This window comes from Bombyx mori, chromosome 25, assembly GCF_030269925.1.
Source record: "Bombyx mori chromosome 25, ASM3026992v2".
NCBI classification, from domain to species: Eukaryota; Metazoa; Arthropoda; class Insecta; order Lepidoptera; family Bombycidae; genus Bombyx; species Bombyx mori.
In genome coordinates this window covers 1,469,531-1,485,129 of record NC_085131.1, presented here as the reverse complement: position 1 = coordinate 1,485,129, position 15,599 = coordinate 1,469,531, and the positions used below count along the sequence as shown (strand labels likewise).

Below are 15,599 nucleotides of genomic sequence, written 5' to 3'. Positions count from 1 at the left end.
CTCAACGGTTTTGAACGTGCCGTACCAATTGAGTTTCTCACGAGATCTTTCCAGTGAGTCGCGATTTTGATTCGGTGATAGATTCAGCGAAGCAGTGCTCTTGCTAGGGCTAGTGTTAGCAATTGTCTCAGGTCGAGTTCGTACGTAATAAAAACGTGACGTAAAAATAATAAGTAAACGCGATAAGTTAATTAGTTATTTTTTTTTTAAATAACCGTGCGTGGTTTATATTGTAAACCCGCCCGGATCGGTACTGCTGTTCTACTTTAAACTCTGAAGTACAATGTAGGCAATTCAAAGCAAGCGACAGGAATTTCTATTTCTCTACTCATCTCAACATGAGGTCAGTATTAGTCATTGTATACCGTCTATCGTTTCAAATAAACGCCAGATAGCTTCGTGGTGGACAAAAATTTGATACCTATCAGCGCGTCCTCACAATACGCTCCTGTATCAGCAAAAGCTCAAATCCCTAAACTAACAGACAAGCCTTTTCCCCGGTATTGCTCAAAACAAGGACTATATTAATATGCTTCATAAATAATGAAATAGTCTTTAGAACATACTTTTAGAGGACACACAATATTGTAGCTTTCACAAAAATCGAAGTAGGTACTGTTGGCAAAAACAGTGTACGGTGAATGTCTTTGCGTTGTAAAAAAAAGACCACAAGGACCGATAGAAAAAAAGGTGTAGTAACGATCTGAACCAACTAAAAACGAAAGGGAGGGTCGTACCCGTTTGTAATTTTTCTCAAAGTCGCCATGAATAATCAAATTTTTCTATACGCTACGCATTTATTCGGGCATCACCTACGCATCGACGTAATGCCTTAAGCAACGGGGGAAACAATGAATTCTGAACCTTAAGTTAGTGAAATAAAACACGAGATACTGGCGTGACAGTTGCCCCGGTGAAATATATGAAAATGACAGGTCGGAAACACAGCCGAGCCCCGGTGACTGGCAGAATTTCGCAACTAAAGTATATTTTTACTCGATTTTTATTTTTCGTGCTTATAACGTTTATTTTTTTTAACAATTTTCTCTAAATGCTGTTTAGAGATGACGCGAGCGAGTGTTGCGAAAATAGAAGATTTTTTGTTACGCTTATTTCGTTATGTATGTCCCGAAAATAGCAGATAGGTATTTTGTTAAGCTTATTTCGTTAAATATGTCGCGAAAATAGCAGGTAGGTATTTTGTTAAGCTTATTTCGTTAAATATGTCGCGAAAATAGCAGGTAGGTATTTTGTTAAGCTTATTTCGTTAAATATGTCGCGAAAATAGCAGGTAGGTATTTTTTTACGCTTATTTCGTTAAATATGTCGCGAAAATAGCAGGTAGGTATTTTGTTAAGCTTATTTCGTTAAATATGTCGCGAAAATAGCAGGTAGGTATTTTGTTAAGCTTATTTCGTTAAATATGTCGCGAAAATAGCAGGTAGGTATTTTTTTACGCTTATTTCGTTAAATATGTCCCGAAAATAGCAGATAGGTACTTTGTTAAGCTTATTTCGTTAAATATGTCGCGAAAATAGCAGGTAGGTATTTTTTTACGCTTATTTCGTTAAATATGTCCCGAAAATAGCAGATAGGTATTTTGTTAAGCTTATTTCGTTAAATATGTCGCGAAAATAGCAGGTAGGTATTTTGTTAAGCTTATTTCGTTAAATATGTCGCGAAAATAGCAGGTAGGTATTTTGTTAAGCTTATTTCGTTAAATATGTCGCGAAAATAGCAGGTAGGTATTTTTTTACGCTTATTTCGTTAAATATGTCCCGAAAATAGCAGATAGGTATTTTGTTAAGCTTATTTCGTTAAATATGTCGCGAAAATAGCAGGTAGGTATTTTTTTACGCTTATTTCGTTAAATATGTCCCGAAAATAGCAGATAGGTATTTTGTTAAGCTTATTTCGTTAAATATGTCGCGAAAATAGCAGGTAGGTATTTTGTTACGCTTATTTCGTTAAATATGTCGGCGTGCAGTCAAATCGCTTCGTTTTATAGCGTGTCATATGTCACGGTGAAATTGGAAGGGATTTGAAGCATCATTATGATGAGTAAACGAAACGCCCTTCTGACGGTAACCCGTCACCAGAGGTCAACCACACTAAACTATGTTTATGGGTTCTTAAAACTAGGTAGACCATGACAAACTGACCGTCTGCGTACCTAATGAAAGAAAATTTATTAACATATTCGCTATTGATCAGTAAGCAATTTAAAGACAACACTTAGCTCATGACATTAACAATATCAGTAAATTGTTTGCAAGCCGCGTAGTGATCTTCTTGTCATACGTGTTTGACATTCAAAATATTGAAAACCAACGACTTTTCGCTCTCACAACAATCTAAATTAAGCAATAAGTTTAAATTTGCGATGTTGCAAAATTATAAATAGGATTTTTCTCCTAAAAACCGACAAAGTCCATGAATTTTTTTTATAAATAATGCCATCAATTTAATAAGTCAATTGTTGTTCATTTAAGGATTCATAATGCAAATCTGTCATAGGTCTTCGACATTCCGTGCGTGTTTCGTTTCCATGATCCGGTCTAGATTTGACCACGACACAATGACGTCACAAGACGCACAGCCGCCATGATCGATGACTGTCATGGCGGCAAAGTCAAGGCCGAGTTTGACAGCCGTCAGCGTGACAGAGCCTGTCAAGCAGCGGGCGAAAAACGCCGGCTGTCAGCGGTATAATGGATAGCCTTCCGGGCTAACGGCCATGTTCGGCGGGGTCGGTGAACTTTTTCGCGGCTTAGTCTACATATTTTTTTATGAAATTTAATAGGTTAAGGTTTATAGGTCGTGCAGCCATACGATAGTTTTAGACAGGTTAACGAATAGGTTCAGATGTTGAAGTAGTCTGTGGCTAGGACAAAACTGAAATCGTACTTAAGTAAAGCTTTGGCTTGCATTTTGTAACACAGGGGAAAGATATTAAAGAACAGCGGAACATCATAATTATTCATTTAAATAAACTATTCTTTATATTCAAAGAAGTAGGTATTATCAAAACTCACTCACTTTCGAAGTCTCAAGTGTTTTGGGTAACCTTTTACCCCACCATTAGAAACGGAACTGATCGAATCGCGGTAGAAAAAAGCAATTTGGTAGGAACTTCGACATATAAGTACTCTCCTACCAATAAGTTTATCGATTCTTGGTATATTATGTATTATTTTATTTCGATATATTTTTTACCTAAAGGAAATTTTCGACGATATAACTAAATAAGATGGAACAGAATAGGTATTGTCGTATGAAAACTAAAAATTTGTTCGTTTACTATTTAAACCATTGGCGTTATTCGAGTTAAAAACACGTTTCCAGTCAGCCGGCTGCGAAAATAATGAAAAAAAAAACAAGCCAAATTAATGTGAAAACACCGCACCGTCCGCGAGGCATAAAACAATAAGTAATAATCCACGTTAAAAACGAAAACGGAGCCTTTTCGAAACCGTTCGGAAATGCGGCTAATTGCCCCCGCCCAGGGCGAGGAAACCGCCCGCCCAACATCACTCTATTCTGATCACGCTAAGACACATTTTCGCGTCACTAAAAACTACACTTGCGTCTTTGTTGGCTGACACCGTCCATTCTGCAGACGTGAGAACGTCGTAAGGATTTCGTCTGCAGTTCTACGAAATTGGACCTTTTGCAGGTGGTTTTATGAATTGGTTACGCTCGCTGACAACGGGGGTCGATGTCTCGGCCCGCGTGGGGTGGTTCCGTAGCGTTTGACGTATACCTCATCCGTAGGTACGGACCGACTGATCGATAACTAAGATACATGATATTAGATGTTTGTTTTAGGTAATATCGCATTCTGTCGTTCTAAAGGTATTATTAGTATGATATTTTAAAAAAGCATGCTAAAATAGCAGTTTAATTTTGTAATTTGCTGCTCTCTAGTGTTGCGTTTTTTGTTTACAGTTCACAGATACGCTTTGTAAATCTAAAAACCGTACATAACAAACATAATTAGAACACAAAGAACATCGGAGGGTCTTGCACTCAGTAGAAATCACTGAATGGAACAGCTACACTCATATTTATGGCTAAAATATTCACGGGCTTAATCCTACGCTTATTTCGTTCAAAATTACTATAATTTCCGAGGTTTCGTATATGTCAGTTATAAAGTACTCGTGTTCGCGAATGAAAAAAAAAGCGTGCTTGTTTTAAATGTTGATTACAAAAAAAAACAAAATAGAAGTTGCTGAAATTTTGAATTGTATTCAAAACGCAACGCTGTTAGTAGCTTCAGAACCGTCCTGTTTCAATATCGCGTCATGTTATAACTGCTATATTATACTCGTTAAACGTATTAAAAAATATCATCTGTGTTCGTAAGATTTTTTTTTTATTGCTTAGATTGGTGAACGAGCTCATCTGGTGTTAAGTGGCTACTGGAACCCATAGATATCTACAACGTAAATGCGCCACCCACCTTGAGATATAAGTTCTAAGGTCTCAGTATAGTTACAACGGCTGCCCTACCCTTCAAACCGAAACGCATTACTGCTTCACGGAAGAAATAGACAGGGCGGTGGTACCTATCCGTGCAGACTCAAGAGGTCCTACCACCAGTAATTACGCAAATCATAATTTTGCGGGTTTGATTTTTATTACACGATGCTATTCCTTCACCGTCGAAGTCAATCGTGAACATTTGATAAGTACGTATTTCATTAGAAAAATTGGTACCCGCCTCCGGGATTCGAACACCGGTGCATCGCTAGATACGAATGTACCGGACGTGTTATCCTTTAGGCCACGACGACCTCAACATTCAGAACAATACAAGTTTTATTTTTAATGTTTGAAGAGACTCAGACTAAGGATAAAAATATCTTGAGTACATTTAAAAGTCTTCAGTACAGAACTAATATTGCTTAACGATTTTGTTTAGTGATAGAAATAAGCAGTTATAAACATACGCCGTCGCTCAATATTTAATTCGAGAGAAATAAAAATGACACAAAAACTCGAAAAAGGACATCCGAGATATCTTTCGGGTACCAGGATCGCGTAAATGCGAAGAGGTCCAAACAGAAAAACCAGTGATTTATCGTGTGAAGAGGGACATCCACCGGCCGCTTTGTTACGACTGCAGGTGCCCCCTACGGTAGCCATGATGTGCTGATGCTTTGGGGATATTCCTCGCGTAAAATTTAAAGGTTTTTTTTTAATATATGCGTTCGAACATCGCTTATCAGATTGATATTATACTTCGTACACTGGTTAGCACAAGGAAAGTTTATGTTATACTAGCAACCCGCCCTCGCTTCGCTTCGGAAACATGAAATTTTATTATTGATTATTTACGACATCACATTATAAACTTCAAAAATAACAGTATTATTCCACTATTTAATGGATGTTATTATACATATAAACCTTCCTCTTCAATCACTCTATTTATAAAAGAAAACCGCATCAAAATCCGTTGCGTAGTTTTAAAGATTTAAGCATACATAGGGATATAGGGACAGAGAAAGTGACTTTGTTTTATACTATGTAGTGACTATACAATAGTCTTTCCGCGCGTAGTTTATTACCTACCTTTATAACGCTCAGCATTGAGATGAAAGATATATTGCATCATTTTCCAAATACCCAGCTTGTTTCATGGTGAGTTTTGTCAAATTCGGTTCAGTGTTTTGAACGTGAAGGCAGAACAGACGTAGTTACTTTTGTATTCATAAAACTTAGAGGAGACATTGGATGGATCGTGCGTATAAATTAGTTGTATTAAATAAATAATAAGTTTAGCCAAAGACCGGGCTTAGTGGTGTGGATTGGGAGAGACCTATGTCTAGCAGTGGACGAATGTGGGCTGATGATGATGAGTTTAGGGAATTGGGATTTTATATTGTTATCGAAGGCAAACCTCGGTAGGATCAATTTTAAATACCACGCTAGTTAAGATTTTCCTAATTTCTCCTTTTCCGGAAATGTTTGTAAGTAATCCACGGCATACATATATACAGTAAAATCATGTAAAATAGACTAAACAATATCCCGATTTGTACAAAAATTGTTGTTGACCTAGCATACCCCAATCTTACCTCGGATTATTTATATGTTTTATATGTTTTTACGTTTCTCTTAAATTCCGTGAATGCTTTGATAAACTTCTTAAATATATTTTTTTTTTACCTTTTCTCGAAGATACAAAGAAAAAGATCGATGACTCAGAAAACGTTAATCTATATCTTATAGGTACGTTTATATAAACTATTATTAAACTGCTCCAGAAGTCTGTGAATTGAAGATTTAGAAAATATGACGAAATGTTTCTCAGCGATGTAGTAAGCACGATCTTAGAGCTTTCATTGTGCGTTGTGACATGTCCTTATTAATAATAATAATAATAATAATGTTTTTATTGCAAGTAACCATGACTCATATAAATTGTTAATAAGACTTAGACCTATGTTAGTAGTTATATTTACATCACAATGAATTACTGTCGTAACATCCCATGGGAGATGACACCACAGCGACCCATGTATACACAGTCCAGCCTGCCACAGTACAGTCTTATTGAAAGTTTGAAGAGAGAGAGTTAAAAATAAACCGAATTTGCGGTCACGTATGACGGAGGTGGAAGATGAGAATAAACGGTCACCGTTTACCATCACCGTCCATCTGCCGGAAAGAATTCGCCTACGGGTCGGTTAGTGCGCTTAAGTTAATAGCTCGCGTCACGCAAGCTCAGCTAAGCTCGGAACTTAATTTTCAAGGCGAGACTTCAGTTTTGAGGTCGACGACCTATCAGTTGGGTTTTTATTTACTTAACTGCTGCTGCGTGAGCAGATACCCGCGTGAAGAGTCCTCGCGAGCTGCCGCCACTATGCAGACGAATTCTAAGTCCAACTTTTGCTAAGTGATTACTGCAGTCCGTAAAAAATATTTTTACCGTCCAGCCCTGGCATGAACTGCTGGTGGTAGGACCTCTTGTGAGTCTGCGAGGGTAGGTACCACCACTCTGAATATGTCTGCCGTGAAGCTGTAATGCGTTTCGGTTTGAAGGGTGGGGCGTTTCGGTTTGAAGGGTGGGGCAGCCGTTGTAACTATACTGAGACCTTAGAACTTATATCTCAAGGTGGGTGGCGCGTTTACGTTGTAGATGTCTATGGGTTCCAGTAACCACTTATCACCAGGTGAGTTGTGAGCTCGTCCACCCATCTAAGCAATAAATAAAAAAATAACTTCTAAATGCTCCAATAATTCAAAGGAAATTTAAGAGGATCCTCAGAGTTGGACATCCGTTTATCTTAAATCCTGAAATTCTTTATGACCACGTGAGCCGTATGCTCGGCAGACTTTGATGACAATGAAAAAAATTATATTTTTTGTTATTGCTTCGATGGGTGAACGAGCTAACGGCTCACCTGGTGTGAAGTGCCACCGCCCACCTTGAGATATCAGTTCTAAGGTCTCAGTATAGTTATTTAGATAGATAGTTATTCAGTTACATAATATTTTAAAAGGTTCACGGGTGACCCTCATGTCCCGGAGGATTTTGTAAGACAAGACTCAACGGTGAGCACCGTGGCCTCATAAGGCATTCAACGTGTTAAAGAATGATAGAACCCAACCGAAACTCCTCACATTTCCAAGTGGATTTTTTTTTATTGCCCTTGTAGGCAGACGAGCATACGGCCCAGCTGATGGTGAGTGGTTACCGTCGCCCATGGACTTCAGCAATGCCAGGGGCAGAGCCAAGCCGCTGCCTACCGCTTAATACTCTCCACAAGCCTCGTTTGAAGAAAGACATGTCATAGCGCTCGGGAAACACCGTGGAGGGGAGCTCATTCCATAGCCGGATGGTACGTGGCAAAAAAAGACCTCTGGAAACGCACTGTGGATGACCGCAGTGGCTCCAGGTAAAAGTGGCGTAAAAGTAAGTGGCGGTCGAGCAATATAGACAGACCGACACCGCATCAGGCAGCCCTTGATCTGATCTTCCCATATTGAGCATTAAAAATGTTCTTAAGGCATATCGATTTCAATACAAAATAGTGCTGTAACCAAACCCCCAAAAAGCAAAACGCACAAGACGTAATGCTATTATGATTTTAGCGGTAGGCAGCGGCTTGGCTCTGCCCTTGGCATTGCTGAAGTCCATGGGCGACGGTAACCACTCACCATCAGGTGGGCCGTACGCTCGTCTGCCTACAAGGGCAATAAAAAAAAAAATTCAACGCAACGTTATTCCCAAAAAGCATTACACGCTTAATCACATAAGCACGCCCGTAAAACAACAGCCAATAGTCTCAAAGCTTCGTTCCCTCTGAGTTCACGTAACCGATTATTAAAATTGAATTACAAACGAAAAAAACCATTGTAAAGTTTCGCGTAGTTAATTAAGATTAATAATTCTTTTGTATCGGACCGTTGATGGCCCGAATATTATGGATATTCCGATAGGCGTAATAACTGTCCTTATTAGAACAGCGTTTAGTTATTTTTAAATAGCGCCCGATTCTTGTTTTACGTTTTTGTAAGCGTTAATTATTGTTTTTTAGAATGCTTTTTTTTTTAAATTTTAAATTTATTTCTTCATTTGAACATTAGAATTGTTTTGTCGGATGTCAAATGGCCGAACGGTGTGATGAATGTGAGTTTTACATATAATTTTACGATGCTAAATGAAAATTGACAATTTTATCCGGCATTGTTGTTTTTATGCAAAAATACAAGAATTATTAAACTTGAGTTGCTTATTGTTTGTATTATTTCGTGCAGAGTTGTTGTGTCACATGAATCTTTAACGCGTCGGGCATATTTAGACAATTTCCTCGAGAATCCCTCGCCCTCACATACCCTGTAAATATGATGTGTTCTCCACCTCCGCGCGCCCTATGCTGATATTCGCTAGGTTATTACAATTTTTCGCGTTATGAATATCGTTGGCGGCCCGCCTAATGCCCTCGCACCGGGGGAGTCACACCTCAGCAATTTTACTTTAATTCTTATTTAGAGTGTCGCCTTATTTTCGGTTACAAGATTTTTAGTATTTGTTTAGGGCGACGCGGGAGCCGCAGCGGAGTAATTTTCGCTTTCTCTGACGACGCAATTTCAAGTTTGGCTTTGAACAAAACGCAAATTGCCTGTATAAGTACCAGGGCGACATCCGAAGCGAGAGCTACGGGACGGAGGTCAAGGGCTCTTTTATTTTTGAAAATGTTCTGTTCATTTGCGCGCGCGAGCTCGGCGTCATCGGTCCGCTATCAATCATGCATGCACCATTGCGCCGGCCGCGCTTTTGTTCGAATTACGAATTTCGAAAAAGGAACGAACACAACGCGCGAGCAAAATTATGGTGGTTTGGTTCTTTTTGATATTCGAGTTCGGAATTCGCCCCCCGCGGTGTTGCCCGATGTTGCCCCGACAATAATTACCTTACAATTAAATTATTAAAAAGAGCAGCGCACCACACCCGCCCAATTGTTTTTGTCTTGAATAAAAAATTAAAAAAAAAACGATGTAAGAAAAGGAAACGAACGCAACAAACTTACGGCGGTGTAATTGCATACATTTGATCCCAAAAAAAAATGCAATAATACAGTGTGACACCGTTAAAAAAGTAGCGAAATTGTTAATGGTGTATGATATTGCCTCCCCTCATTTTAGGGCAAGAAAAGACTAGGGGTGGTAACACCTTCGTTCTCCCAGGAGGTGTTTTTTGAGTTGAGTATTTCTTTCTTTTTTTCTGATGTTTTTTTTTCGCGTAATGACGCTAAGGTCCTGGGAGAGTTGGACGAATCCATTAGATAGGCGGGAAGAGCTTAATGTAGATGTTTTTTTTTTCTTCTTTTCGTATCGAAATCGTTTGAAAAAACCGAGCATGTGTCGCCCTGGAGGACATTAGTACGAATTGTAATGGCTTTTTGTACATCTACACGAAGTGAACAACAATCTCAAAATGTTTTATCGTTTCGACCATTTGTTATTGAGAGACGCGCTATTGGAACGATCATTAATCATTAGACGTGTCGCACGTCTTCAGTTAAAGGCATTAAGTTTTTTATTTACAATCATTTAATGATGTATGTAGGTAGGTATTAAAAGCTACCATGTGTACAAATACAAATAGTGTGTATAATAATACCAATGTGGCAACACTTAGGTGGATAAAATGAATATTCCAAATTTAAATTCAGAAGGTATTCTCGAATGACGCATGCTAGTAGTTAAAATATTTTGTATTTTAAAATATTCGTAAAATCCAAAATTAGAATGAAGATGTGGTTGGTGAATTTGAAAACTGAACGTGAATTATTATTACAACTATAAAGCTATAAACAAAATGTAATTCCAGTAGCCACAATTTAAAATTGACTTCGATACCATTTACTTTATTGTTTTTTTTTAAATTCTATATCATAAAAGGCACAGGGAATTTTTTAGAGACATGGTATTAATTCAAATATTAATAATTTGTTATATACCGAATATGTATTAACGAATACGCCATACTTGTCGGTATATTTTGTTCGAAACATCCAGAACTTGATTTGAGCTCATCAGAATATCGTACAGCTATAATAGAAAAATCTGATATGGATCATAATTTTTTTGTTTTTCAATTGTTTCAGGCAAATGGTGTCCGTCGCGGCGCGAGTGGTCGTCCCCACCCGACGTGGCGCGGCGGGTGTACTCCTCCGTGTTCTTGGGCAGCCCCGGTGAGTACCCAGGTAAATACGAACCATTCTTTTAATTAATACTTTAATTACTTAATTAGAATTAATTAGATTCCTCAGAACACACACAGAGACAACACTGAACATAATGATTAGGTACCTACAATTCAAAAACTGATTTAACTGCGAAATATATTTTTTCTCTCATTTGCCGAAAAGCCCTGTGCCTAAGTAAGAAAAAAAAAACAATCGTTTAAATACTCAAAAAAAGAATTCTACAAATTGAAGACGTAATAATTTCGTGAAAAAAAAAAGTTTTTTTTTTTTTTAATTTTGAATAAAGAACGATACGTCGCCGTTCTGTTGACAGCTAAATCGTTGTCAGTAATGAGCCGACGAAACATCGGATCACACGTGTCGGTGGCACTGTCAAAATATTCGGCGGTCGGTGATGACGTAACGAGTAGGTACTTACCGACGACGTGTTATTGCAGTTGTCCCATTAAGATATAAGCCAATTCGAAATCCGCTGAGCAGATACCGAAGTAACAAACGCGGACCTAATCAAACGGGGCTAACCTTAAAAAAAATCGATATATTAATACATGAAGCATTTGCGTAATTACTGGTGGTAGGACCTCTTGTGAGTCCGCGCGGGTAGATACCACCGCCCCGCCTATTTCTGCCGTGAAGTAGTAATGCGTTTCGGTTTGAAGGGTGGGGGCAGCCGTTGTAACTATACTTGAGACCTTATAACTTATATCTCAAGGTGGGTCACGCATTTATGTTGTAGATGTCTATGGGCTCCAGTAACCCATCTAAGCAATACAAAAGAATTTAATGAAATTGTAAATTTGAACATTATGATTCTATTGTCAACGACCATTAAACTTCTATAATGACAGATTTCGCCAAGACTAGGTACATTATAGACAAATAGGGGGGTGGTGGTACCTACCCTTGCGGACCCACAAGAGGTCCTACCACCAGTAAATTATAGTCGACTATTTCGACCACTAATTTACTTAAATATGCTATACCTATATATGTTTGAGACTAGTTAAGTAACGGCTCAATCTTGCAGTGGACGTGACGCGGGTGATGCGCGCGCGCTCTCAAACTGACGGCCCATCGATCACTCTTATCGGAGAGATCCCACTTACATCCGCACAAGGTCGCCATGTCAAACATTTACTAGGCACACACCTTGACGCACGTTAACTGTGCTCTAAAACTACAATATTAGACTCCATCGTCAGTAAAACAATATACATAGTAAATGTCAACGCGAAAAAAATCGATTCTATCCGCTAAAATTTCTGGGCTCGGTCATAAAAATCGATTCTCACGCGAATCGATTTCGTTCAAGTGCACGAACCAACTCATTTGTGAGTTATTAATAACTCAATACCGCTCCGTAATGACGACTAAACTCATAATTACTAAAACGACTACTTAACACTTAAGCCTGTAAGTTAGTAAGCAAACAAACATAATCGCTCATATTCGAATGTGATCTTTAATATATACACTCAAGGATTTGTTTCGATTGAATATCATTTTATTTGATTTTTATGTTACATAATTATCAATTTTCTAATTCGGAAGTGCATTCGAATTTTAAATCACAATCAACATTATTCTAACGCCATCTATTGATGGGCGATAGTGATTGAGACTCCGGAAACTTCGTTAAACAAAATTCAACCGTAACTGTTACGGTTAGGCAGTAAATCGTAAAAACAATTATTATACACTTAAGTCTTTACGTTTTAAGGTAAACAGACGCCATTCGTCTCTTTTCCTCTAGTTTATGATATGATTTCGTCTCGTTCACTTATGACGTCAGTGCATTTCCCGTTTCCATTACACTATATCGCTACGGTAAACGATACGACAATAAACCCATAGACAATTAGGGATTTGCTCATCTGTATATAATACGTAATTTTACTTACATCCAAAAGTAACCATTTTTAATTTATAAATTACGTACCTTGTCATACAGAATATCAATACTATCCCAATTGAAATTTTCTAAGCTTAAAACACAATTTAAAAAATTAATTATTTAATCTAAAATCTATATACTCCCGTAAAACAAGACGACATTTTTTATAAATAATTTCCATTCACCTTTCCGTAGTTCACGCGAAGGATAATGGGCACTGATACAAAAAGTACGAACGAAAGAGAAGTTCCAAGTTTATTGATTTCGTCTTCAGCGAAAAAGGAATCGACGGCAAGCGAGACGGAACTAGCTAATCTTTACGACGTGCGAAAGAGATAAAGCAATTCCTTACGTCCCTATTCTTAAGTCGTTTCTGCGTACGAAATGGCACTTTATCTCGTAACATTAAGGTCGCAGTTTCATTGTTTTAATTGAGCATCTACAATCGAGTGGCTACATAACGGAACGTTATAACTTCATTAAACGGAGTTCAACACGAGGTCTTTATAGCTTCGGAAATAAGGTTGTTTTTTGTTTGTTTATAAATTTGTAGATGTATCTAAATGTGCACGGCGTCGGTTGCTATGGCTACGTGGAGCGTTGGAATGTCTCGGGAACAGTGTTGTCGGCTCCGTAAATGTTTTTACCAGAATTAGATTAGACAAAAACAATGCGATGCGAGTCGATAATTAGTTGTGTGTGTGCGTGCCCCGGAGTACGTCGTTCGATCCCGGGCGCGGCGCTGGTTCGGCCAATACCGTCATGCATTTTATCATCGAATATTCGACTTTTTTTTTTTTTGTCGAATCCAACCTGTCATGGCCGCAATCTCTTAACAATGAACTTGTATGAGTATTGATACGCGTACCGATATAGTAATCGCGGTTTGAATTGCTCAATTTGTGTTCGAGCTCTAAGGCAAAAGTCCGGCGAGATCGATCGCTCGCCATGTCCGCAAATTAGACCGGGAATGGTTGTTCGTTACGTCTCCGGACATTCCGTAACGACGTAACCATCGTTATTAGCTCACAGGACTATGATCTTTAATTGTCATATCATAAAGGTGATAATCTTGTGATGCCTCTTAATCTCAATCTCTGCAGTGGTACTCAAAGTATACCGATGATTAAAGATGCTTTTTTTTGGTGCACATCGATGTAGGGATGCGTTGGTAGATATTACAGCGTGAACTCGCCACCCGCTTTGATGAGACATGAGGTCGTAGTCTCAACTGTATTGCAAAAAAGCTGGTCCGTTTGTTAAATTGAAACGCATCGCACGTTGACTGGTGAGTCATCGTGCGACGAGGAGTTCAACCTGCAGGATAAACCATAGACACGACCCACTGAGTTTCTGATATTCTCAGTGGGTCGCTATTTTGGTCTAGTGGATTCAGCGAAGCACTGCTCTTGCTAGGGCTCTAGTGTTAGTTTTTTTTTAAATTGTTTAGATGGGTGGACGAGCTCACAGCCCACCTGGTGCTAAGTGGTTACTGGAGCCCATAGACATCTACGACGTAAATGCGCCACCCACCTTGAGATGTAAGTTCTAAGGTCTCAGTATAGTTACTACGGCTGCCCCACCCTTCAAACCGAAACGCATTACTGCTTCACGGCAGAAATAGACAGGGTGGTGGTACCTACCCGCGCGGACTCACAAGAGGTCCTACCACCGGTAATTACGCAAATTATAATTTCAACTAAACTCTCAGGGTAAGCGAACTCGCCTGCCGAACCAGAGAAGTTGAAATAGCCTACCGAACCAATAACTGAGGCAGATCACGGAGGATTGTAGTAACGGTGTCGGCAGACGTAACTCCCTACCATCACCGAAGAGCGACAATGCCTTTCTAACATCCATTCACTGCACTCGCAGCTTAACGATTGCAGAAGCTCCTGGGCTTTATGTTAATGAACTTAACTGATGTCGATATAGAACTTACTGTAGGTACTCTTAAAAAAAAACCCATGTGTATCGATGACCTTGAACTTTAGCTGTAGGTGGACTTTACATCAGGTGAGCTCCAAGTGAGTAGATAAGGTTATTTTGAAGGTTTTTAAGCGATAAGATTTTCTCAAATCTGAGACACCTTACATTAGAGACAAGTATTTTTGCGCTGAGCCGTGATTTGTTTGGAATTTTTATTTTTTATTTTTATTGCTTAGATGGATGGACGAGCTCACAGCCCACCTGGTGTTAAGTGGTTACTAGAGCCCATAGACATCTACAACGTAAATGGGCCACCCACCTCGAGATTTAAGTTCTAAGGTCTCAGTATAGTTGCAACGGCTACCCCACCCTTCGAACCGAAACGCATTACTGCTTCACGGCGGTAATAAGCGGGGTGGTGGTACCTGCCCGTGCGGATTCCCAAGAGGTCCTACCACCAGTGATTACGCAAATTATAATTTGCGGGTTTGGTTTTTATTACACGATGTTATTCCTTCACCTTGGAAGTCAATCGTGAACATTTGTTGAGTACGTATTTCATTAGAAAAATTGAATCTGAAAAAAATTCATCAAAAATAAATAAAAGCCTGTACTAGACATGAGCTATTATCTCGGTCAGTCAATAGACAGAGTAGGAATAGCGTGAAGAAGTCATCTGGTCTAACTGCTCGATCAACATCGGTACCACGCAGCACTTGTCAAGATAATACGAGCTGCTCCGGAGACCAGTTCGTTATGGTGACGTCACTGCGGTCACAAACGCGCTGAGCTTCAGCTCAACGGTACATAGGTTAGCTCGCGAAGACTTCATTACAAATTACCTCCGCAGCTAGAGACACGACTTTACAAAACTGCTTTGCGCCAGAATTTGGCTGTGTCTTCTCATAACACAGTCTATTTTTCTAATGAATCTCCTCTTCATAGTGCCCTCACTGCTGAGGATCGCGACCACATGTGACTTTTCTCCGCAGTGTTCGATCATGAGCGGCACGGTACTCATGGTATAAACGACTACCAAGCGACTTAAC

General features: G+C 39.1%; 1 protein-coding gene across 1 annotated transcript in view; it reads left to right on the top strand.

Annotated features, from left to right (window-relative positions):
- The window catches only part of LOC101737806 (homeobox protein homothorax-like), a gene marked incomplete at its 5' end in the record, with an annotated part of 369,054 nt that overhangs the window by 202,526 nt on the left and 150,929 nt on the right, over positions 1–15,599 (top strand). Inside the window, 1 exon segment of the mRNA NM_001309564.1 lies at positions 10,626–10,724. Coding sequence (NP_001296493.1) covers positions 10,626–10,724 — 99 coding nt within the window.